The 27,154-nt window shown below is 41.2% G+C and overlaps 1 protein-coding gene across 1 annotated transcript in view; it reads right to left on the bottom strand.

The window, feature by feature from the left end:
• The window catches only part of LOC139712135 (uncharacterized), a gene marked incomplete at its 5' end in the record, with an annotated part of 32,882 nt that extends 6,042 nt beyond the window's left edge, over positions 1–26,840 (bottom strand). The window contains 18 exons of the mRNA XM_071623968.1: positions 1,099–1,197; positions 2,248–3,344; positions 4,593–4,678; positions 6,818–6,884; positions 7,349–7,410; positions 8,338–8,409; positions 9,262–9,331; positions 10,369–10,565; positions 11,218–11,284; positions 11,872–12,068; positions 12,683–12,832; positions 15,915–16,104; positions 16,909–16,987; positions 18,175–18,371; positions 18,966–19,060; positions 21,573–21,673; positions 25,053–25,183; positions 26,660–26,840. Coding sequence (XP_071480069.1) covers positions 1,099–1,197; positions 2,248–3,344; positions 4,593–4,678; positions 6,818–6,884; positions 7,349–7,410; positions 8,338–8,409; positions 9,262–9,331; positions 10,369–10,565; positions 11,218–11,284; positions 11,872–12,068; positions 12,683–12,832; positions 15,915–16,104; positions 16,909–16,987; positions 18,175–18,371; positions 18,966–19,060; positions 21,573–21,673; positions 25,053–25,183; positions 26,660–26,840 — 3,138 coding nt within the window. The remainder of the gene's footprint in view (positions 1–1,098; positions 1,198–2,247; positions 3,345–4,592; positions 4,679–6,817; positions 6,885–7,348; positions 7,411–8,337; positions 8,410–9,261; positions 9,332–10,368; positions 10,566–11,217; positions 11,285–11,871; positions 12,069–12,682; positions 12,833–15,914; positions 16,105–16,908; positions 16,988–18,174; positions 18,372–18,965; positions 19,061–21,572; positions 21,674–25,052; positions 25,184–26,659) is intronic.
• Between the last annotated feature and the right edge of the window lie 314 nt (positions 26,841–27,154).

Below are 27,154 nucleotides of genomic sequence, written 5' to 3'. Positions count from 1 at the left end.
CCTGAATATTTACTTCATTGTCATGAGAATTTTGTTCTAGCCATGTTCAATATAATGGGAGCGCACTGCATGAGGAACAGCTGACAGACGAAGCTGCCTATCGCCTGCCATGAACTACTTCATACAATCAAATGTGACCTGCTACAACAAAAGGATCCTAATCCTTAAGTCGCTGACAGCCAAGCCGAGAAAATCAAGTTTGAAGACAGATCATCAAGATCGGTCAAAACGATTGTATTTTTGTTCTTGGCATGATTTTGTAGTCTAAAGTATCTTCTTATCATCTGCCCAAATTATCGAAGCTAAATGATCAAAGGAAAGGCAAGAAATTAGCATTTTTCTTGGCCATGATTTTCTGACTTTGAACGGAACAGAAGCGTGTCCGAAGATATAGATTTAGAGCTGCAGCTCGGCTCCGCCCCTAGCAAAAAGGGAGTGATCTTATTGGTCAGTCCGTGGCATTCTGGTTACTGATTGGATGTGCGTAGACCACTGGCGTTATGCTTGAATGAACATCACTGAGGTTGCTAGGAGCGTACCTTCTCTTGTCAAGAGGTGAAAATTGTCGTGCCTCCCCTTGATCACGATAGCGTCGGAAGGAAAACTTTGCAGGCAGTTTTCTCGAAACGCTGATTTCCTACACCACTCGACATGCGCTAATAAAATCATTGATACCTTTGCAACCTAGCACTTTTATGAGTCATGTTGTATACGAAAGTAAAGTGGAAGAGTGAGGTAACAATGTCATGTCATTTTCAGAAAACTGTCCTCCCCAATTTTCGGATCCTTTTGATGTAGCGGGTCACAAATAGACATGATTATCCATGATAACTCATGCTGGTAAGAAAGCGATTTTCCCATGGGTCCCTCCATACAACATCATGGCAAGTAATCTGTAATTGTTCAGCTCAAACCCACTGATTTATCTAACAAACCACATAAGTCCTGCCTGCAGGCATGACACTTTACCTGGCTAAAAACCAAGAGCGCTGTTAAAACAATCATGTGTTCTCCTAGATTTCACAGAAATAGTGCCCTCTGGAGGTTTGGATTGGATTATTGGCAAGCTGTATTCAGCAGATAACATCATCACTTTACCTGTGACTTGAGATGAATGTGTTGGCTCTCTGATAAAAGGAGCTGTGGTCTACCAGTGCACTGCGAGATGGCAAGGCCTGCTCCATCAGTGGGTTTTTGCTGAAGAATCAAAAGCATTTTAATTATATGTAGAAGTTTAGAACATTTTGTTTACCGAATTGTAACAGCTTCCAAAGAAACAGAGTAGGTGCAGCTTTAAATGACAACTAATATGGCACAATCATTATTACAACATTTTATTCAGAACTATAATAAAACATTCAGCCAACACATCCCATTATTATATTTTGTCATAATGTGTTTTTGTTGCACATATCATGCATCAAAATGTGTTACAGATTTGTTTTCTTCTCTCATAAGTATCCTACAAGTGTACATGCTTAATGTGAGTTAGTCTGCTCATTTACAGTGAAGGAAAAGTACAAACACATTCGGTAATCAATATTTTAAATTTTGATTTTGATTTTTTTTTTTGGAGGGGGAGGGAATTTGTTTTTTTTTCTGTGTGTGATTATTAAATATGAGATATTTAGATACCTCATTTGATGAATCCTTGATTCTGATTGATTTAAATTTGGGGCACCCATACAATTCCCTGCAGCCTCATAGTACCTAAAATGCATGGTATGTACAATGTATGTGGTGTGCATATGAACATTTATTGTAAACATTTGGGTGCCACAACACGACAGGTAACCCTTGTGCAATGTGATTGAAATGCAAACATGTATGGTAGTACCTCATGCGAGAATTGGATAGCGTAATCACAATCCCCGAAGTAAAATTTCCTTTACTTATATTTGGTTTGTAAAAAAATGATATAAACTGCTTTCACTTGGGGCATTCCTTTATTCATACATAATTGCCCATAACTCCATGCTATGACCCTCTTAATAGCATTTTCATGGACATTTGGGTGGACTAAAGATCCCTGGAGCAGGGTAATAATAGCAACTATGCCCCCAAAACAGTAAATTTTGTATCTAACATACAGTGTGACTGCAGAACAGCATGGACATGTAGTTGAACACATGCAACTCTCCATTCTGTTCAAGCACAAGTGGGTGCAATATCATGTCATTTATTTCATGGGTCAAACTACATGTATTATGGTAATATGGCACAACATGGAGTGGACACTTTAATTACCTTGATAAGACGTCTTTCTTGGCACTCCTACTCCCTGTAGAAACCCTGTCTCCCCGATGGCTGTAGCCGCTGCTCTTAGTCATGTGATCATCGGCAAGAGTCTGAGCCATTCCCATCAATCTGTCTTCATCGTCGCTGTCGCTCACTCCGAACCCCTCATCCTCGTTCCACGACCCCCATAACGAGCCCATCTCACGGGGCGAGGGATCGAGGAGATCGTTGGGCAACCTTTCCACGTCGATGGCATCCTCGTGGTCAGATTTCCGTGGCGACCGTCTCTGGCTGGCCCTTTCCGCCGAGTCGGGCTGCAGCTCCACTTTCTCCTGATACAGGATGATACCGTTGGCCATGAGAGTGAAGTCCCGATTCTCGCCCATGCTGCCATGGGCGCCGTCCCGGGTCAGTTCCGCCTGGTCATTGAGACGGAGGTCATGCATCGCCCTTGCAGGATTGAAGCTGAGCCGGCTGTCGTGAGCTAGGGAGTCCAGCTGCCTTCTCTTTGAGAGGGCTTCCTGAGTCCTGGTCTGATACATACGGCCTGTCCTTGCAGGGGGGTTTGCCAACACGTCCCCTGGATACTTCAGACCCTCCCGCTCCACGCCAGGTGCCGTCCTCTGTCGTTTCATGCTGAGGGACATGCGCAGGAGGGCTCTCTTATCGGCCAGATCTGGTGGAAGGTCTCGCACAAGTTCTTTCAATGCTGCATCATGGATGTGTGCCTTCCTCTCTTTTTCTTTCATGCTCTTAAACACGTTCTCATCAAAAGTCACATCTTTCCTGGACAGCTGTTGTCTTCGACCCTCCTGAGAATCAGCTGATCCCACCTTTGACTCCTGGGGCGATTCGTCATTGCTGTTCTCACGGTAGGAGACCGTGACACTCAGAAACTCTGGATCGCTGCACGTCTTCGGCTGTGCGTCTCCCTGGGGTCCAAGGGCTGGCTCGAGGTTTGACCCATCCACTTGGTCCTGCTGGTACACACTGCTTGACCAGCGGCTATCCTCCTCTGACCAGTCCGAGGACTCTTCACCCGTGGACGACTTCTGGCTTCGTTCCATCTCTTTCAGTGCTGCAATGTGGCGATTTCTCCTGGCATCCTAGTAGAGTGGAATAAACACATTCGAGACCCTTTCACCAAACTTGACACTAACATTTGCCCCCCCCCCCCCCCCCCCCCCGAGAAAGCATGTCTGTAACACAAGCAATCCAACTAGACATCCTGAACCAAGATTTAAAACATTGCAATTCACAGGCAGCACTGTACCATGCTTCATTCAACTATTTCAATGATAATCTCACAGATCACACAAACTTGCCTGCCCTCCAAGATTCATTATAGAATGGGTAGCGAGAATCCTGCGATCTGATTGGTCGAGAGCTATGTGTTGATTTTTACTGGCCGCACGCTACGTACGCTGAGTCACCGTGGTAAACATGTTATCGCGCACTTGTAGCAAGAGTACGCGTACTTGTAACAAAGGTTTGCGCACTAAGCAAGCGTTCGCGCACTCAGGTTGGCCATGCGTCCAGTAAATACTGATGCATGGCTGGCCGTGCGTCCAGTAAAAACTGATGCATGCTTGTTTACGGCAAGCCAAAAGGAAATGCATCCAGTAATTTTGTCATCGGGTAACACAATAGAAAAATGGGTTTTTGACAAGAAAATTACCCATTCTATAAATCAGATGACGCACATGTCTTTTCGTGCGTCAGTCGGAATATAGTGTGCATGCGGTAACTATGGAATTTAGCCTAAACCCACTCGGCTTCGCCTCGTGGGTTAAGCATTCCATAGTTACCTTATGCACACAATTCCGACTGACGCACTCAGACCTGTGCGTCATTTGTATACCGACTGTTGCTATAAAGCTTGTCTCAGTTGTTCTGGTCCAGCATACATGCATACAGTAATGAGATCATGCTAGCCACTAATTTTTGATCAATATCAAACGTCTTCATATTAAAGCTCGCCTGAGATGTAACAACATCATGCATGCACTCTGGATCCAAGCAATAAAATTATATCTTTTATATAGGTACATGTGGATTAAACAGCTTGTTATCAAGCCTTCAGGAATCATATATCCACAAATTTGAACATGTCAGTTTGAACAAAAAAAACACCTTCAACCTTGCATCAGTCAAATCTAAAGGGACCGGAGAAACTCCATCTTCGACATGTGTGAATTTCTACTCACACAGGAGACATACACATGTCAATATTCATCCTGAGTAAGAATTGTTTTTTGACTTAGCCAATTTTTTTTACTTGTGCGGGGTCACAGCATGCAAGGTTAACTGTTTTGCAGAGAGAAATCTGGCATTCTAACAACGGTGCTACCTACCGTTGTTGAGAGGCCCGAGTCCACCTGCTTCCTCCCGCTTTTTATTGACCTCTTCTTGCGATGACCGCTCCACGAACTCGAGGTTGCTACACGAGGCAGAAGTCGGTGATAAAACAGACATTTGACAATGCTCATGCTCAGTTTCAAGACAGGACATCATGACTTAAAGATGTCATAAACAGCTTATCATCTCCGCCAAGAGAGGAGGTTATGTTTTCATTACCATTTGTTTGTCCACGTACAAAACAACTCAGAAAATTGGACATGGATTGGGATGAAACTTGCAGGAAAGGTTGTGGATGACACAAGGAATAGATGATCAAATTTTGGTAGTGATCTGGAAATATTTATGGATTTTACAAAGGATTTTTTATATTTTGACAGGTAGGGTCAACGAACTTGGGGGTTCAAGCTGCGCATTTTTTGAGGTTTTCATATGTGCACTAAAGTGCGTGCTCTAGTTTCCGCTAGGGCGAGGAGCGCCGTGCAGTTGAGGGTTGATGACGTAACAAAAGGCTTCTACTAATGGGGATTCGGGCCATTTTCAGCATGCATACGTCTGGGTGGAAATCACTGATTTCTATGGAAAAACAAGATCATTTGTGGAAATTAGATGCTTGGCAGAGGTCTGCGCTCTCAGAGTGCTTCTCTAGTTGTAAAAGCTCTGTTTTGATTTTCTCTTCTTGTATGCTTTTCAGATGACTATAGAATTAATGTACGTTTCATGGATGCATGAGCAACAGAGAGAATTTGTGCATCTCATGGGGTGAGTTTTATCATAATGGCAGTGGAATAGTGGACGTAATCTATGTTCACAGTCAAAAAATATCCTCTCTGAAATATGCGTGAAATCCAAGACGTTAGGTGATACTGCTTCTGAAAAAAATGGCACCAGCTTTATGGAGTAATCTCCCCCGAAGCAAGACGATTCACAGATTTTATTACGTTCAAATCTGTGCTAAATATTCATCTTGTTGATTATTGTTGATTATGTCACTATTACAAGAGCACTATTTTTGTATGACTTTTGTTTTCATATACACACATGGAGAATTATGGTATGTATTATGCATCAAGAACTGTATATCATTATTATCCTATTGGCTTGCTTTCACTCTATCCCTTGGTGCATGACTAACAATACAGAAAGGGCAACATGCTCATAAAACAACTGAAGAAAACATAGTACAGATTATTTTGATGTACATCAATTGAGTGTTGCTGTGAGAAAATTGAGTTGATAAATCAATTCAAGAGGCATGAAAATTTAAAGAACTAGAAATCTCACTATGGCGACTGATGCCTCCGCCATAATGCATGATTCTCCCAATACGTGTATGGTACAATGTCTTCACAATGTGTGATGACTGGCAAAATATTGAAATGACAGGTTTGTCAGAAATAATCTTGAATGTTCACATTCCTTGAACAAGGTTTGCTATAATTGTCTAAGAGTGCAGGTATATGTATTGGGGGAATTGAGGATTTTTACTTGACTTCTGACCGACCCTTTTATAAATTTATGCATTGAGTAATTTTCAAGGTATGAAGAAAGAGTGTAATTACCGTATAAAATATAATTTTTTTTTTGCATTGAAACCTGGCCTTTGACCCTTAACCTTTGACCTTCGGACATTGCATGGATATGGGGGAAATAGCAACATTTTTAGCATTTGACCTTGACCTTTGACCTCTTGCCAATGTCACTAAAATCTACTCAACAATTGCCCCATCATACATCATCCTTGGACCAAGTTTGGTGAAAGCTGCTTCATCCAGTTTTGAGTTATCATGTAAACAGTTAAATTTTACAGTTTGAACTTGATCTTTGACCTTTGACCTCAGTCCAATTTCACTCAAAAACTAATCAAGTAATTGTCTCTTCACACATCATCCTCAGACAAAGTTTGGTGAAATTTGCTTGATCCAGTCTTGAGTTATCGCATAAACGGATACAAGTTAATGATTTGACCTTGACCTTTGACCTTTGGCTTTTGGCCGATTTCACCCAAAATCTTATCAAGCAATTGCCCCATCATACTTTATACTTGGACCAAGTTTGGTAAAATTCCAGTTAATATTACTCAAGTTATCGCGTAAACGAATGCGGATGGACAGACGGACAACCCAAAAACATAATGCCTGCGGCACCACTTCGTGGCGGAGGCATAACAAAATGGAGAGAGACAAACTGGAAATCCTTGATACTCAGTGGAAGTACATACCAGACACCGGTCTTGACGTTGATGCGTCATAGCTGGACGGTGATATCAGGGATCTGGACGGTTTTGACTGTATCAACAACATCAACATCAGGAGATTAAGAAATAATGTTGTAAGATGAAGGAGTAGGACAGAGTAGCACACAGATAGGCTTTGAATCTTTTGACCCGATCAAACTTGTAAAAAAAAAAAGTAAAGAGGAAGATCAAAGGGTTGACAGCATTCACACCTTACAATCAGGGAGATTCCAGAACGTTTTCATGATGACAGTTTTGTTTTATCTTTTTTCCTTTTTTTTTTTTTTGTATTCATGTCTTTTTCACAGTTCCTATCCCTCAGGTTCTATCCCTTTTGAAATATTTGCTTTTTAGTAACCTGCATTAATTACTTTCACTAAAATCTGGACATCCAAGCAGATTAAATATAATGAGAAGAGTGACTGGTTAGACACTTCAGCCACAAACAAATTACGACAGCCCCTTGAAAGCAGTAAAGGCACAAATGAATGAAGAGTACAAATATGTTTGTCTTACCGACTCTCTTCTCTTGTTATGTCTCGATGCTGATCTGGGATGAGACTTGTCTTTATGTTTACCTGGAAGAGGAGAAAGAACATATGGTGACAGAGAATAACCTGTTGCCTTCCTCGTCAGCAATTTGCAAACAGGTCTAAAGGCAAACAAAAAAAGTTCTTAGAAGGGCACAAAATTCATCTTCCACCACCAATCCATCAAAAGGGTCTACCAAGAAACTTGTCTCGCTGACGCGAAATGCCTGGATGATGACTTGTTTTGGAGTATTTTGAGATCATAAGAGTAAAATAGTGTCATTTGTAAAACACAACTTTTATCCCTAAAGCATCTTTCATGTTCAGTAGTGGGCAGGTAGAATGTTATATCGATCAAGCTCTAGTGGTAGTATTTCCCCAACAAGCTGCATGCGATTTACTCTCATACAAAAGATCAATAGATAAGCCATGGCCAAATTTATTAAAACATCATACAGCAACCACTATCGGGCATGCTCTGAGAGTGTAATACTTCCAGCATACGATCTGTGCTGATATTTTGCATTCGCATCTTCACACAACTAAAGCTGTGTTATCACTACATTAATTCACACATTTTCTATGCATGTGTCTCCATTTAACCCGTTGAGTACGGGAACCTGGTAGACTGTGTATTAAGTCTATGGGCATTTCAATATTCAGTAGGGAACGGGTTAAGAGCAAAACGTAACAGTTTTTGCAAGCATAAAGAAACCAAGTTTGACTTCTAATACCTGGGTGTGTCTGGCTCCAGTACGCAATGTGTTAACATGACTGGCTCAAGTACACATTGGGTTAAAGGCATAAATTTGGTGCAAGACAAAATGAAGAGACAGAGTGCAGTTCGAGGTATGAGTAGAGTCAGAGAAGTTGATACTGGTAAATAAATTTGGACAGAAAGAAACAGAACAGGCTCAGGGGTAGGTAGAGCAACAAGCGGCAAGACATCTATTCATATTCCGCGGTGATACTCACTGCTAGGTTTCGTCTCAAGAGACACTTTGGTTGGATGTGAGAAGAATACCGGAGCAGTAGATTGCACATTATCTGCAATGAATGATAACAATACATCCATGACTTTACATGACAGCTTCACTCCAGCATACCATAACTATCATATTCACGCTTTGTGTCCATAAGATAAAAGCAGGAGTCTTTGAATGAAAAGCGCATTGAGCAGTTTCTAAAAAGGCAAAGGCACAATGTGTTTTGAACTCATCTGCACCCTGTTTCATAAAGCTGTTCGTAAAGTTACAAACGACTTATGAGCGACACTGGTGATCAGTTCTGATGTGCTATACTTATCAGAATTTCAATAATTAAGCACAAGAACTGGTCACCATTCGCTCGTAAGTCGTTCGTAACTTTACGAACAGCTTTATGAAACAGGGCCCGGGAGGACTTTAACAATTCAAGCTCTAGTCATCATGTGACATACATGTATGACACCAAGCACAGGTTCCCGTATTGTGACTGTGGTAGATAAAAACTACTTTATGAGTTACAGTGATAGTTAGGGGGGAGGAGGGACTTTAAACTTGCCAGAAAATAAATACGCTCTCAAGATGTACATCTGGAATTGACAACTGACAGGCTGGACATCTTTAAAACAGAGTCAAACTCTTTTGTGTGAGTGAAATGGCTAAACACTCATTGAAGGATCTCAACAACCTCTCCAGGAAATGTACCTCGATCTTCATGATAAATGAAACAAGTTGTATTTCATACAGTCACATTCTTCCTCAGGTAGAAACTAAAATCCATCAAATTTGAATACTGCAAACTTGCTTACTTGATGGGGATCAAAGTCATAACTTACAGAACAGTAACAAATAATATCTAGAAGTCAGGTGGGGGGAAAATAATCATGTGAATGGTCACATGACACATGAAACTTACATTCATCCTTTCCTGTCTTCTTCTTGGCTGGCTCAGTCTCACACTTCCCCTCACTGGTCACAGCACTCACCTGTTAGAACATAGAATGCACATTACAGACTGTGAGTGTAGATGTGTAGAGTTATCACAGGGCAGGTTTTGAGGGGTTGTAGTTGCTAGATCCTCTACCAAGAATGCAACTTTGACAGCTTTTCTGCATACATACTGTACCAATGGGAGAGTTATAAGATTAATGGCATTATGCCTCTTTTGATTTCTTTGTGTGGTTGCAACCATCGGTGAAAACTTAGAAATTTCACAACTTATCTTATGTCAACTTTTGACAAAACTTCTATCATTCCTTTGAATCTGTATTTAATCGTCCTAATCCTTTATCAAAAGCAGCAAGAACTGTATATTCATTCACTTTAATGAACCTTGGGTTGAGTTGCTTTTATTGCAATTGAATGGCAAACTGCCCCTCATCGACGTAAATAAGCACCGATTATTTAGTCTTTTGAGTTGTAGCCGTGATAAGAATCATGGGCATACACACATGGGTGGGATTCAAATCCATGATCTCCTGATTGCTAGACAGGCGTAATATCCACTAAACTACCAGCTTCCATCCGATGGCCAGTGATGGTTCTAATACACGTACCTTTTACTACCTGCTGCTAATAAAGAGTATGTACGCCAGTGACTTATGTCACAGCTACTGCTCAAACACTGAATAATCTGTGCTCATTTATGTAAATGAGGGACAATTTCTTAATCAGTTGCAATAAAACCGACTCAACACAAGAATCATTAACTTGAAGGATACTTCGTTCTGGATTAAACTTATCATCCAAGTGTCTGTTGCCATGTACCTGTATGAAAGAACTCGAAGGAAACTACGAAAAAACCTGGCAGAGTGAGCGATTAAGTCTAGGGGAGTGTTTCATGAAGCTATTCTTAAAGTTACGAATGACTCAAGAACAACTGGTGATCAGTTCCGATGTGCTATACCTATCAGAATCTCAATAATTCAGCACAAGAACTAATCACCAGTCGTTCATAATTCGCTCGCAACTTTAAGAACAGTTTTATGAAACACCCCCCTGGACACGTTCACTGCAGACCTACCGTGAAGGAATACTCGGTGTTCGGAGTCAGCTGCTTGACCGTATAGCTGAGGTCAGTGCCGGAGTAGACCACTTTGCCGTTGGTGGTCAGCTCGAAACGGTAGAGCCTGCCCAGGGGGAATTCCGGCGGGGCCCACGTGACATGGATCTGACTGCGCCCTCTAGAGGTGAGAGTAAGCTTGCGAGGTGCATGCTTGCCTGCAGAGGGCAAAAATATGGAATTCTGATAGATAAAAACTGACAACACATTCGTACATAAATTGTTGAACCAGATGCAACTACTGAGGATACTGATACTGGTAACAAGTCAATCAAAGTCTTAGCATTTTGTCGAATTTTAAGAGTCCATCCACCAACGGTACCATGTGCGATGAGGATGAGATCATACTGGAATCGCACTATTACACGTACAAACTAGCAGTGAAACTACAAAATAATGGTGATCCATAATATCTGACTGTCATTATACTCTGCCATGACAGGCAAACTACAAGAAAGTACTGCCCTTGATACATGTAGATCATTGTCCCCAAGCACTATCAAACAATAAAGACATCCAACATCACATTGTCTAGAGAAAACAAAAAAGACTTCAGTGATGCTAGTATGTGAATGTCAATAGTTTGCTTCGTTGTACACCATAATTAAGTCTCACAGCAATAACCATCACAAAAACTCAAGACAAGACAAAGCCAACGGTGATATGCATAATACAAGGATACCCTACAGAAGCCGTTTTTAAGTTCCACATCAATCACAAACGGAACATACATGTAGTGAGTTGGACTGCCTTGTAATGTTCCACCATAGTCGGTGGGGTTCAGAGGTCACATTTTTTCAGTCTACTTACCCAGTTCCTCCGTGGTGGCACTGAACGATGCCTTGGGTCCCTTGCCTTTGTGATTGTACGCACAAACCTGACATGGGGAATAACAATTTCAAAGACTCAGCACTACATGTAGCACTTCTGATGCTTCAAGAAGAGCAATATTTGAAGTCAGAGACATGATCACTGAACATCATGGCACAAAGGGATATACAGATAAACATCTAGACCATTGCAGAGCAGCTGCCACTTTCTGAAAGCTCTGAAATTACTCAACTGTCGTAATAGTCAACTACACAAAGCAACAGAACAACAGCACACAAAAAATTAGAGTTAGTGATTGTAGTATATGCCATATATTTTTCAAGTTTTTATTGTTACAAATTTCGCGAGTCGGCTGCTATTCCCAAAATTTATAACACGGTAAAATATTTACTCTGACCCTGACGTGAATGAAACATGCATGCATACACTGCTCTATCCATTGCAGTACTCCACAATCACAAATTCAATCACTCATAAAGTTGTCGGGAAGTCTGGATTCTGAAAAATATTACTGAACTTGCCATTACACGGCATATCAAGTATAACATTTTCATACAGTCATCATCTAGAACCCCAAGACATTTTTTAGTACAGTAATATGTGAAATTATTAGAAAAATATATATTAACTCACAGAGATTTGATAGGTTGTGCCAGCGGCCAGTCCGCTGAGAATTGAGTTGAGTTCAGACGTTGTCTCCACTTGATGCTTGCCGTTGTAGACGATGTATCCCTTCAGGCCCCCATTGTTGTACTGGGGTGGGGCCCATCCTATTCGGATCTGGGAGATGGTCATGCCCAAGACGCGCAGCGCCTCAGGAGCATCAGGAGCTGAGGAGACAGGAACACACACATGAAAAACACATGGAATGAAAGCAACGTTAGAGAGGCTTCTGAGTTTCAAAACTATTTCTTTATCATAGCAGCTGATTTTATGTGACAGTACACTCAACCATTTGGGGTATATTAACCGATTGAGAATGAGTCCCCAAGTGTACAATAATGTACTCGGGCAGGGGTCTATGGGAAGTGCGTGCTGTAGCAAAATCAGTCCATCCTCATCTGGTTAAGTGGGTATTCTTATTGTTAACAGTTGGTATAAAAAGGGTAGGAAAATTCACCTTGACCCTTTGAATACGAACACTGCAACTTGCATTGGATCATCTTGGAGAACACACGATGGGGAAGTCAAATCATGCAGGATTATCATCATGCATTAGTGATTTGTACACATGACATGCTGTGACAACGACAAATTGTTTAGACTCCTGTACATATTTGAATGTGCATGCCAAATTTCAAATTCAGTCTTAAATCTTTAATTCACTGACAGTACTGAAAATAAAGTGCAAAAAAAAAAAATCAAAACAAAGCAAAATAAAGCAAAACACATCAAAACAAATGAGGGTTACTCTAAAAAGATTGCTTTTTTAGGTCAGACTTACGAGCATCTTGCGTCTTGGCAAATGATTCATTGCTGTGTGGACTGTCGTCCCCTTCTGTGTGAACTTGCAGCTTGAAGGAGTACTTGGTGAAGGGTCTGAGATTGGAGACTAGTTGACTTGTCTCGTCACCTTTGTAAATCTTCTTTCCATCTGTGGATAAGAATAGTGATATAGAGTTTACACTGTAAACAGCAAAAAAAAAAAAAAAACAAGGAAAAGTAGAAATTACGCGGTGCGTAATATATGTCCCCGCCGGAAGTAGCATTTAGTAGCAAAATGTACAATATAGGTAAAAAATCAAGGTCAAAGGTCAAAGAAGTCAAAGGTCAAAATTCTGTGTAGAAGTTTTGAAGCTCTCACCTAGTGCCATCACATAAAGGAAACAGAATCGAAATCGGGTTAGAAATGGCGAAGGAGTAGCATTTTGTAGCCAATGTACAATATAGGTTAAAAATCAAGGTCAGAGGTCAAAGAAGTCAAAGGTCAAAATTCTGTGTAGAAGTTTTGAAGCCCTCACCTAGTGCCATCACATAAAGCAAACGGAAGTGAAATCGGGTTAGAAATGGCAAAGGAGTAGCATTTTGTAGCAAAATGAACAATACAGGTCAAAAATCAAGGTCAAAGGTCAAAGAAGTCAAAGGTCAAAATTCTGTGTAGAAGTTTTGAAGCCCTCACCTAGTGCAATCACATAAAGCAAACGGAATCGAAATCGGGTTAGAAATGGCGAAGGAGTAGCATTTTGTAGCAAAATGTACAATATAGGTAAAAAAATCAAGGTCAAAGGTCAAAGAAGTCAAAGGTCAAAATTCTGTGTAGAAGTTTTGAAGCCCTCACCTAGTGCCATCATATAAAGCAAACAGAATCGAAATCGGGTTAGAAATGGCGAAGGAGTAGCATTTTGTAGCAAAATGTACAATATAGGTCAAAAAATCAAGGTCAAAGGTCAAAGAAGTCAAAGGTCAAAATTCTGTGTAGAAGTTTTGAAGCCCTCATCTAGTGCCATCACATAAAGCAAACAGAATCGAAATCGGGTTAGAAATGGCGAAGGAGTAGCATTTTGTAGCAAAATGTACAATATAGGTCAAAGGTCAAGGTCAAAGGTCACGACTGAAATTCTGTGTAGAAGTTTCAAAGCTCCCATGTAGTGCTATCATATAAAGCGAACAGAATCAAAATTGGCTCATAAATGACAGAGAAGTAGCAAATTGAAGATTTTGATCACACACGGACGCACACACGGACACACGGACGGACGGACGGACAGACGGACGGACGGACACACGGACACACACACGTACGGAGCCCGTTTCATAGTCCCCTGCTCGAACTCGTTCGGCGGGGACAAAAAAAAAAAAAACAAGGAAAAGTAGAAATTACGCAGTGCGTAACATATGTCCCCGCCGGAAGTAGCATTTTGTAACAAAATGTGCAATATAGGTAAAAAATCAAGGTCAAAGGTCAAAGAAGTCAAAGGTCAAAATTCTGTGTAGAAGTTTTGAAGCCCTCACCTAGTGCCATCACATAAAGCAAATGGAATCGAAATTGGGTTAGAAATGGCGAAGGAGTAGCATTTTGTAGCCAATGTACAATATAGGTCAAAAATCAAGGTCAAAGGTCAAAGAAGACAAAGGTCAAAATTCTGTGTAGAAGTTTTGAAGCCCTCACCTAGTGCTATCACATAAAGCAAACGGAATCGAAATCGGGTTAGAAATGGCGAAGGAGTAGCATTCTGTAGCAAAATGCACAATATAGGTCAAAAATCAAGGTCAAAGGTCAAAGAAGTCAAAGGTCAAAATTCTGTGTAGAAGTTTTGAAGCCCTCAACTAGTGCCATCATATAAAGCAAACGGAATCGAAATCGGGTTAAAAATGGCGAAGGAGTAGCATTTCGTAGCAAAATGTACAATATAGGTCAAAAATCAAGGTCAAAGGTCAAAGAAGTCAAAGGTCAAAATTCTGTGTAGAAGTTTTGAAGCCCTCACCTAGTGCCATCACATAAAGCAAACGGAATCGAAATCGGGTTAGAAATGGCGAAGGAGTAGCATTTTGTAGCAAAATGTACAATATAGGTCAAAAAATCAAGGTCAAAGGTCAAAGAAGTCAAAGGTCAAAATTCTGTGTAGAAGTTTTGAAGCCCTCACCTAGCGCCATCACATAAAGCAAACGGAATCGAAATCGGGTTAGAAATGGCGAAGGAGTAGCATTTTGTAGCAAAATGTACAATATAGGTCAAAGGTCAAGGTCAAAGGTCACGACTGAAATTCTGTGTAGAAGTTTCAAAGCTCCCATGTAGTGCTATCATATAAAGCAAACAGAATCAAAATTGGCTCATAAATGACAGAGAAGTAGCAAATTGAAGATTTTGATCACACACGGACGCACACACGGACACACGGACACACGGACACACGGACGGACGGACGGACAGACGGACGGACACACGGACACACACACGTACGGAGCCCGTTTCATAGTCCCCTGCTCGAACTCGTTCGGCGGGGACAAAAACATGACAAGGGTGTGATTTCATATTATGCTTGCTTGGATAAAACTTATTACTGGGAACTGAAAACACAGTGCTATCATCTGCCAAAACTTACGTTAATTTTGGTGGTTTTACAAAAAAATATACATATGATAATAGAAACTGGCTGAATTTCAGGCTGAAACTTAGACTGCATACAAATTGAATCAGTCTATTAAAATCATCACCATGTAGGGACAACAAATAACAAAAACAACAACTAGAATTGTATCGGACTCTTAAAATATCACTGCATCGCTGTCAACACCTTACTTTACAACATTATTTATGATATCCTTCTCTATATTAGGATTTTTAACACATTGCTTACTGGGATTAGATCTCTTATAATATTCATACCTGGGAATATACAATGCCTCACTCCAAAATCTATGCTTTGGCTTTGTAAATCCTGTCATCAATCTAGTCTTATTGAGTTAAAATATTCTTACAACTGATTTTCCTATTCAAAAGAGAATTAGTTTGAACTGGTTTGATATAATTTCTTTTGTGCCATCAAATACCAAGGTAAGCTACATACAGTGCATGGGATATCTGAGATACTTTCCATAGGTCTCATTAGCGACCTACTGTATATAAACTATACAAAATTATTCTAAACTGGAGCAATAACCATAGCCAAACTGCAGACAGGGCAGTACAAAACATGTCACTGAAAACAAGTGAACAAGTGACTCTTGATACGTACCACGGTAGAGGCTGTACGTCACTGGAAGCCCGCTCTTCAGTTCAATAACTGGCCACGTGACCTCTATCTCATGGGGACCTTTGACCTCTAACCTTGGAGCCTCGGGTCTGGCAAGGTGCTTCAAGAGTTCAAGGGTCATGTCTACCTCTTCCAAGAGGTCACTGCTAAGGCCAGGCTTGAGGGAAGTTTGCTATTAAAGAGGATGGTGAGGGAATTAGATGGATATGATGTCAGCTTACTATCAAAAGTAGATTAAAACACTGACTTACATGAATAGCATTGCCACTTTAGATAAAATTGAAGCATATCAATTCAAATGGAAAATACAGACACTGTATATCAAATCAAACATATCAAATGAATGTTCAAATACATTCCAACTATAAACCATTGCAAAACAATTTCTGATTCCTAATACTAAACATTCACCTATTCCACAAGTTACTGCCAGAATTCTTGTGCTGGTTTTCTAACCATATTTATCATGCTACATAACTTGAAAAATATCACCTACATTTCCAACAACTGACAGATGTTTGAAGAAGTGGAATCTACACAATAGTCGTGAACCTTTCAGCATCGTTACTTAAAATGCGCAGAATGTATTTTACACAGAAGTATTAACAGCACATGGATTTTTTTTTTTCATACCACACATTGAGCAATCATAAATAACAGTTTCAGTGTGGAAATTACTTGTAAAATTTGCTCTCAGCTGAACTGTCCCCCATATTACGGAGGTATTGATGTTCATAGAAAAAATACTCATCAGGAAATGCTAAATTTCATGGTATTACCTGATTAAGCCACTGTGTCTGTGGGAATGCTTTCCTTTCACAATCACACTTTTTTAGCAATGACAAGATAGCCTGACAGATAACTGGCTGCTCCTATTGCAATTGTTACTTTAGTGTACACTGATATGAAAAAAAAGAAGAAATGTTTTGAGAACTGAGTCTTTCACACAGCGATCCCTGAAACCTCTGATACCAACCTTGAGGAGTGGGACTACATCTGTGTGGTTTCTCATCCTCAACACTCCTTGTCGTTTACCTGCCAGAGTTCTCAGAGTCCTGCAAATCAACATAAATGACAATCATGGGTTCATCATTTCAAGTTTGGACACATTCACAAAATGTGAAATGCAGTGTCTGGGATACACACATGTACATAGCCATAATGTTATGCACCCTGACAAAATAGTAAGAAGTTCCAAATTGTATTGGTGCTACAGTGCCTCTTACCACCAATGGTGTGCTTTGCTTTGTGTTGCTTCTGTTTTTGTCCTTTGTTACGTTGTATGGTAACACTGATGATCATTACTCAAAAGACTTTTGAACAATGGAATGTACAAATGTCGCTCACCATAGATATGTTCATGGAATCATTTTTTCCTCATCAAAACTCTTCTTTCCTATTCAATAGCGTTACCATGGTATGTTCCTTTGCAAAAGCTATATCGTATGAGAAAGCAGCAGTGAGAAGTGAATGGAAAGAAGGTCATCAACCTCAGAAATTTGACCTTTTGTAAATATGTCTACCAACTCATATTTATATTATCAGTATCATATTTTGAAAGGTCATACAAGTGTATGTACTGCTTATGCTGGGTTCACACTGTTTTGCGACTCATTATGCACTCCATGACTGGCCATTAGTAGTTGATCGTAGATTTATTTATTTATTTTTTTATGTCTATCACAATCTGCGCCACTGTTGAATTTGTAGTCTGGCTCATGGAGTGTGCAAGTGAATAAGGTGATCTTTTGAGATCTTGAGGTTAATAATGGCAATCGTGATAATTGTAGAAAAGTTTTGGACAGTCCAAAATTGTCCATGATCAACATCATTGCCATGACTGACCTCAAGATGTAATAAGATCTGATAAGATCTGATATGATCTGATATGATCACCAAGATTACTCCATGCTTCAGATCATGATTTCAGCTGTGGTGTAATTGTGATAGACATATACAGAAATTCTGCGATTAGCTACTAATGGCCAACAGTGGCATGCATAGCAGATTGCACGACAGTGGGAATAACCCAGCATTACCGTAAGGCCAGACATTTTTGTGGGCATTAAACTTTTGCAAATTTCATGAGAGGCCAAGATATGTAAAAGTTTATACAGTATACAAAATGCATTTAATGCCAGTCGCCAATTTTTGAAATTTTATGCTACAAAAGGCCGTCGGCTCCAAGACGCTAAAGTTTCATGCAGCAAATATTTCTGGTTTCACAGCAAGAAAGACTCACATGGCAGCGAACCAGGCCGTCTCGCCGTCCCCGTTGCCCAGTTGCTGAGCCAAGAGGTGAAGCATGAGCTCCGAGTTGGTGTGCAGAAGGAGTCTCTTGTGGCCCTGGTCGCTGCTGGCCAGGCAGCTGAGGGCGTAGCAGGCGTTCTTGCCACAGCCGGAATCCTTGCTGGCCAGCATGCAACACAGGCTGTTCAGCTGCAGTGGGGTGGGATGGGAGAACAATTGACAGGTTTAGTTTTTAGCTATGTGCGTTTTTGTTTCCTCACCAATATACATTTCTATTCATATCCACCTCTCCCTGTCATTCACTCTCATGCTCCCTTCCTCTCTCTATATATATTATGTATTTCATGTTTTTGTTTGTTTGTTGTTGTTGTGTTTTTTTATAGGTAAGTATATGTGTACATGAATGCATGTGTACGTATGTTAGCATTTGTAGACAATGTTTCCCAATCATGCATGTATTAGCGGGACTATGGTCTAAATCTTTGGAAGATATCATTAACCATGATCACTGATTACAGTAAAGCCCTTCTTGACAGAGGCAACAAAACATTTTCTCTGTGACAAAGATCCATGTGTTGTGATCTCATACACAGAACTTTCAATAAAATAAGGACACTGAAGCAATAGTGCAGCATATACACACACTAATCTTGCACCCGTGTCAACTCCAATATTAAAAGCAGAGCGATTTATTCGTGTACCCTAAATGAGGGCAGTGAATGTAATTTATTCTAGATTTTCACATTTTAAGACGCTTCTAAAATTCTCAGAGTCTGAACTCACCATTTTCTCTGAGTCCCTGTGGTTGAGAAGCCTGTGCCTTCCTGACTCTATGTCACACAGCCGGCCTATGGCAAAGGCTGCGTTCATACCTCTCCCTGTGTGAACACAGTATATCAAAGAATACATAAAACATCTCATTAAATGTACTAAGTGTGAATGTACCCCCGTCATCTGAACAGGCTACATCTCTACATATCTCTGTGAAAATCAGAGCACATAATGGCATCTAACATCTCTTTCTTTTTTCGGTAATCTGACTACAAGTCTAATCTAAACGAAAGGTTGCCATGGCTATTGTATCTATGGCAACATGCTTCTTGCATCAACATTAGGGCGGATTTCACAATTTTCCCTGCATGAATACATTGCAGTATACCTTACATATTCAGTGTTAGCTGATATGCTCTGGATAGCATACAGCTGTTATGGGCTATGACACACATTGCAACCGTGTACTTGTCACTGCATGACGATGTGGAAACCTGATTACAGCGATTAATCAGACATAATGGCATATTCTCTTGGCTGATCTATAGCTAAGGCTGTACTCATGATGCTCCCTATGTCTAAACATTGAAGTATTTCTGAGACATCCAGCATTTCTGTCACTACAGTAGTGAACCTACATCTTGTTACATGCTCATGTACAAGGGGTAGCTGCATTCACATTCACCATTAGAAATTCTCCGTCAAGTTGTTTTTATCGCAATCAAAGAGATTTTACAGGGGTACTAGAGTACACACTTGCAATACACTTGCGTACAAAAGAGATGTCAAAAACTGAAGCGGGAGAGCACGCACTGATCTGGGAATTGATCTCAGTCTATTGCTCAAGGGAAGAATTTCATGAATTTGAACTAGAAATTTCGTGCTCGGCGGGTCGAACAGCCGAGCACATGTATCCCCCGAACCCACAGCATCAAGAAGCATACCCTATTGGATTTACCTTTTCATGTATAAAGACGGAACAAGCGAGGGCGCCATCACCAAAAACCATAGGCATCTTTGTCTTATCATAGTACACTTTCATGCCAAATTTGAAGATGATCGAAGAAGAACTGCAGCCAGTAGAGCGCTCACAAGCAGACCCTATTGGATTTACCTTTTCATGTATAAAGACGGAACAAGCGAAGGCGCCATCACCAAAAACCATAGGCATCTTTGTCTTATCATAATACACCTTCATGCCAAGTTTGAAGATGATCAAAGAACTGCAGCCAGTAGAGCGCTCACAAACAGACCCTATTGAATTTACCTTTTCATGTATAAAGACGGAACAAGCGAGGGCGCCATCACCAAAAACAATAGTCCTCTTCATCTTACCATAATACACCTTCATGTCAAAATTTGAAAATGATCGAAGAAGAACTGCAGCCAGTAGAGCGCTCACAAGCAGACCCTATTGGATTTACCTTTTCATGTATAAAGACGGAACAAGCAAGGGCGCCATCACCAAAACAATATGCGTCTTCGTCTAACCATAATACACCTTCATGTCAAGTATGAAGATGATCGAAGAAGAACTGCAGCCAGTAGAGCGCTCACAAGGAGACGCTATTGGATTTACCTTTTCATGTATAAAGACGGAACAAGCAAGGGCGCCATCACCAAAAACAATAAGCGTCTTTGTCTTACCATAATACACCTTCATGTCAAAATTTGAAAATGATCGAAGAAGAACTGCAGCCAGTAGAGCGCTCACAAGCAGACCCTATTGGATTTACCTTTTCATGTATAAAGACGGAACAAGCGAGGGCGCCATCACCAAAAACAATATGCGTCTTCGTCTAACCATAATACACCTTCATGCCAAGTATGAAAATGATCAAAGAAGAACTGCAGCCAGTAGAGCGCTCACAAGCAGACGCTATTGGATTTACCTTTTCATGTATAAAGACGGAACAAGCGAGGGCGCTATCACCAAAAACACTAGGCGTCTTTGTCTAACCATACTACACCTTCATGCCAAGTATGAAGATGATCGAAGAAGAACTGAAGCCAGTAGAGCGCTCACAAGCAGACGCTATTGGATTTACCTTTTCATGTATAAAGACGGAACCAGCAAGGGCGCCATCACCAAAAACAATAGGCGTCTTCGTCTAACCATAATACACCTTCATGCCAACTTTGAAGATGATCGGAACAGAAATGCAGCTGGTAGAGCGCTCACAAGGAAATCTCTGCGGCGGCGGCGGCGGCGGCGGCGGCGGCGGACGTGGACGCGGCGCGACGAGGCCAAATCCATAGTATCCTCCGAACACAATAATTACACAGTACCCTCTGCATGCTGTAAGGATTAGAAGTAGCACTGGCTGTCAGGCAGAGCTCGGGGGTCTAATGAATAAGATGCCTGTCCGGAGATCAGGAGGATGTAGGTTTGAATTCTGCTTGAGTACATGTATGTATGCACATGAGTTCTTTTGTCATGGCTACTACTGAAACAGTGATAAATTCAGTGCTTATATATATCGATGTAGGGCAATTTGTCAATCAGCTGCAATAAAGGGCTGCATTCACCTCTCTTCCCATGGGGAAACCCTACAAAACCCTCCTAGTACATTTCTTCAGTTCAACTGTGGACTGATGATGTAGAAAACAACACCATACCTGCTTCGTCCATGCCGAGTGAGTCGATGAGACAGGTGAGGATCTGGAGGGAATTGATGTGGCCGAGGAGTCGCTGGCATCCCTCCTCTGAGATTGATATCCTGGAGACGAGACGGGAGGGGGTAAAAATGTGTGTCAGAACAGAAAGCTACAAATCTATCACTTCGTCACTGCTCACAATACAAGACTATTATACAAAAAGTATGTCGACTTCGATGCCTGATACATTCAGCAGAGCAAAGGGAAGTACAAATGTAGTCCTCTCTATTAGCGTTGTGTTGCTACGGGCGCGCTAGAGCAATCCTCGCATAACAATGCCATAGCCCGTAACGCAACACCACAGAGCATAACAAGGAAGTAGTACATTCAATGGCAAGACATTGCACTGATATGCTTCAGAGAGTGCAAACACCTCCATGGCAGCTGACAAAGCACCATCTGGTATCATGAAAAACAGGGGTAAAGATAAATAATGCCCTAAATTGCAGAGCATTGGGGGGGGGGCATAGTAAATTTAGATGTGATGCCTCATCTGGTGCATGTCATGCAAGAGGCCACGCAAAATTTAACATTCTTCTTCTGATGTGCTTTCATGTTTTACGCCTTTCTTTTTGAGCACATAATCATTTTGCAGTGCTCGCATAAGTCTATGGAGTGTGCAGGTGCAGGCTAAATTCCTGATGCCGAATGCTGCAAACCATTACAGAGTTATGATGCTTGCATACATAAGATGTTTCTTATTTTATTTTATTTTTCTATCTTTTTAATTGTATGTTTTATTAAATCATATCACAAACATAATCTTATGTTTGACAAGCACAGCTCTGGTCTATGATTGATTCTCTCTGACTTGAGCATAGACTAAAATAGCAACAGGTCAGGTCAGGTCAGGTCACACCCGTAGCATTTCTGCCGTTGGGGCACTACGATGTCCTTCTCCAGGTTTCCTTATCCTCCGCCATTCTCATACAGATTTCCACCGGTTTCTCCGCCCATCTCCTCACATCATACACCCAATTCCTTCTTGGTCTTCCTTGAGCTCGTCGCCCATCCACCCGACCATGCATTACAGTATGCGCTAGTGTGCCTGGCCATCGAGTGACATGTCTGAACCAATAATTATCTTTATAAACTGCAAAAGATTCGTCAAGGCTGCACTTCGAGATAATGCATGAATACTGCAAGCGCTGAAAAAGAGTATTCACAGTTTTCCAATCTCTTCCTCTTTTTCTATTTGTCTCTTTGTCTGTGCCATGCTTTCTCTCATCATACTGTAGCTTGTAAGTACTGACAACACACATTGGAAAAACAGGATTCACTTCACTCAAATGAAGTACATCTCTCCTAGTCACAGAGATGCCAACTTTCACACTTCAAATGATTGAGATTCCAAAGAGCAATCACAGATCTATTCTTAGCTGCATCGCCACAGCGAAAAACTATTTCCAAATCAGAGAAACTTTTTATTCTGTGGTTAGGACATTAAGAGAGAATTTCTCAGGGAGACCTTCGCAGATTCAGAGAGACTTGGAGCTTTGCAGATAATTCAGAGTAGAACATTCAATTCCAATGCTACCAATCACCTAACATCTGTTATAAAATGGGTTCAAGAATGTAGCCAATAGGAAGCGCTGAAATGAGACACACCTCCTCCTTTACTTCAGTACAACTGCACTGCCTGTAATCCTATGGTAGATTGCCGATCGTCTGTGCGCGCGGCGGCTCCTTTGATGAATTGCATGCATACGCGTACGCGCTGTCAATCCTGTAAACAACTTCTAGTTCGGGCTGCTGGCCGGCCGGCCTGTCTTCCCTTGTGCATAACATATGTGGCGTACGTACGTATACTGTACTATACGTACACTTTGTACAGTACAGTAGACCAAGCGTTATGGGACCGGACGCGTACATGGAGTCACTTTGAAGAGCAAATCCAACGATTTAGCAGGTTAATTCTCACGCCGTTTTCAGAGTATGTTGTCTAGTAGGCCTATATGAGGAGTCTACTGTAAACGTGGAAATTTTCGCGGTACATTAATTTTCGCGGATTTCGCGCTACGTTCGGCTAGCGCGAATTCAAAAACGCGCGAATATATCTTCGCAATTTTCTATGCACATTTTGAACGGGCCTGAATTGCGTGCGCTTCGTCGATGATACTGCTACGTAGTACAGACATGTTTACGCATATAGCAGTATCATCGCACGCACCGCACACACCGAGCCCATGGCCGATTGGTGTGCTACATCTCCGCGACTACAGTACTATAGTACTACAGTACATGTATCGAGTAAAATACGTGTACAGTGTACTACGTAGTTGAGCGCTTGTACTCACACTCGCGCCGCTCGCTACGTCACTTTCATACGCTGGCATCGCTGGATGAAAACAGCGACTGTGTTTTAACCCGCTGCGGAGCGCGAATTTAAGAACCCGCGAATATGTTTTCGAGCCGCTCAGCGCGAAAAATTAATCGCGCGAAAATATTGACGTTTACAGTATATCAAGTCTTTAAGGTAAAGGGTGCATATTCTATGTAAAATAAGTAAGTTTTCATGCGGGTGTCCGGAAACCCAACCCCCCATATACTGTATGTGCGGGACTTCCGCGAGTGCGACGTGCGTAAAAGTTTGGGACGAACATCTTCGGACGTCTTGACCCACAAAGGTACGTGAAAAACGCTGAAAAATGATGTTAGTTTTCGAATTTTCGACCCATTTTATAAAACAAATGATGCACAGGATTATTTCGTGGCGTTAGTGTAGGCGTAGCTCACTCTCGGGTATTTACAATGTAGTGCATGTTTCAATATTGTAAATACCCTCGAGTGCACTACGCCTACACTAACGCACTCTATCCTGTGCATCATTTGTATATTATCACTATGCCCAATCACACAGCAACCAAGTCATGATTATTTGGGTTGTGATTTATAATAATTGTGAATAATAGTGAGATTTCAGTTGTGATTCACACACCACTAAAAAGTGTGACATTTCTGAAATAGTGGTGGTGTTTTTAATGAATACCGGTAGTCACAAATGATTTGGGAACAGGTCATACTCTGAGACTCACGCATGTTTGGCCTTGCTTGAACCTATACAATGCAATTTGAGTCACGAATCCTCTTTGTGAACTGATGCGATTTTATAGACTGTGACTTTTTTCTTGCCTGAGTAATGATGTGTGAGTACCAAAAACATGATTTGAGTCGTGATTCGACGCACTCTTTTTTAGTGTGTATGAAAGAGCCTATCATCCCCCATCCACCCTCTATATACTGTAGAACATGATATCTTCGCGGCATGACATTTTTGCGAATTGGCACTGCCGTTCAATGCATATAGTATAGACAAGAACTTTCACGTGCATTTTATTTTCGTGAATCTTGGCTTTTGCGAAATTCGCGAAATTACATTGCAAGCAAACATTCCTTGTTTTACAGTACTCATGCCTAATCTGTCACCACACCCTGACTCACCTGGCCAGGACCAGGGCGGCATTGCTAGCCGTCCACATGTTGGTGGAGGAGAGGAGAGTGGTGACCTTTCTCAGCAGTGGGTCCAGGCAGGATTCCCTCAGCATCCATTCTCTTCCATCCTTGCTCTCAGCCTGAAGATAGGATACCAGTCAAACACATATTATGAATTCAATATACAGACAGAACAAATAAAACCACACAACTGATCAGGTGCACACATGACTAATGCATACTGTCTTCTTCGTAGGCATTCTTTTCTCTCACGTATTCTGAGTGCTGATTAGATTACGGTTGAAGCTGCACTACAACCAATGAATATATGAGAGAAAAGCAGCTATCTTTTAATTTTTTTTTCCTGAATGCCGATCATGTCATGAATGTACTTTTAGAATACCAACATTTGAAAACTCAGCAACGAAAGTAATGCTTTATTAAGACTTGCTGAAGACTATGACCCCGTTTACAGTGCGGGGCTGGGCCGAGCCCAGCCTCAATTGCGGGGCAGAGCCCCGCAAGGCTGCGCTTTTAATTCAAACCTTTCAATATTTTGTCCTAGTGGCGCTCTGCTTGTAAACAAACGCAATTTGGTATAGTTTGGTTTTCAGACCCTTTGCCAACTGGATTCCGTGGCGACAAAGTCGCCGTTCGGACAAAGGCCTTTGCCGAAGAAAAAATCCATTGCAGGACAAAACCACCTTAAACTATACTAGTTTTCGACGTTGAGGGGGTTAATATCCTGAATAACGAAATAGTAAAGGCAGAGGGTTTGGAAGCCAGACTAAAATTGGCCCCGCATTTGGCCTTTTGCGCGTTTACACTGAAATGAAGGCGGGATCGGCCGCGGCCGAGCCTCGCACTGTAAACGGGGTCTATAATCTCAAGGTGTCAAATATACAAAGTAAATGAGACAGTCACTAAAAAACAAAACCAACATCAGATAAGCAACAAGGATATACACAACATATGGCCGCGTAATGTACCTTTGCAATACAACGTGTAGCATACAGATGGTATAATGTCGACTATTTCAGCGGGAGAGACTTGGTCATAAATCTTGGTCTGAACCTTGCATGTTCATAGAAACTGATCTTTCCAGGACATCTTCCTTTTTTTCAAGCATGGGCGTAAACCTTAAATGACACCCAACAGTTTCCATTTTACCAAGAGACTGTATACATAGATTTGTACTGTAGTCCATAAAAGTATAATCTCAAGGTGTCTAATATTCAAACTAAATGAGACAGGTTATTCAATAACAAAACCAACATCGCAACAGCAACAAGGAGGGTACCGGTATGGATTGTTGCCAACATGTATCTTTGCAATATAAATAGCATGAGATTGTGGTATAATGTCAACTATTTTTAGTGACAGAGGCTTGGGTCATAAATTTTGGTCTGAACCTTGCATGTTAATAGAAACTGAAACTCTCAAGCATATCATATCTTAATTCTTTTATGAGGTATTTTTTCTAAGCACATGCATAAATTTTAAATGACACCCAACAGTTTACATTTTACCAAAAGACCGTATACATAACGTGTCCATAATATACCAAATTACCATTAAATCTATAAACAGTCCGTAGCTCTCATGTGATATCTTACCAGCGTTCCCATGGTCCCCACGGCGTTCATGACGCACTCCGTGTCGTTGTAATCCAGCATCTTGAAGAGGTTAGCCAGGATGGCGTGCGGCGACGGGCCGTTGATCAGAGACATCACCCGTACCTGCCCAACATCATCCTCAGCCAGCGTGCCAAAGATGTAGGCGGCATTGCCGGCGACCCTGAGGGGGGAAAAGTGGACACACAGAGGTACGAGTATTTACTTACTGAATATTCAACAGTTGAAGTTTAGTATCAAGAATTGTTGCAGCAGTAGAAATAGACATCGAAAACCAATTACTCAGGGTGTGTGAAGCCATGGCATGACATAGATCTACAAAATTGTATTGTGGCGGCTACTGTTGTTAACAATTATCATTCTTCACGTTCATTTGCAAGGAGAGCAGCTGCTGCTACCAGTATATCATTGATAACACTGACAATTAATCATATCATCCGCATATATTACCGATAACTCTTTAATATACCCATTGAC

The sequence above is a fragment of the Diadema antillarum genome, unplaced genomic scaffold (assembly GCF_040938485.1).
Source record: "Diadema antillarum isolate AM-2024a unplaced genomic scaffold, OU_Dant_1.0 seq00001761_RagTag, whole genome shotgun sequence".
Classification (NCBI taxonomy): domain Eukaryota; kingdom Metazoa; phylum Echinodermata; class Echinoidea; order Diadematoida; family Diadematidae; genus Diadema; species Diadema antillarum.
Note: the sequence above shows the minus strand (reverse complement) of the source record. Positions and strands in the feature narration are given on the sequence as shown.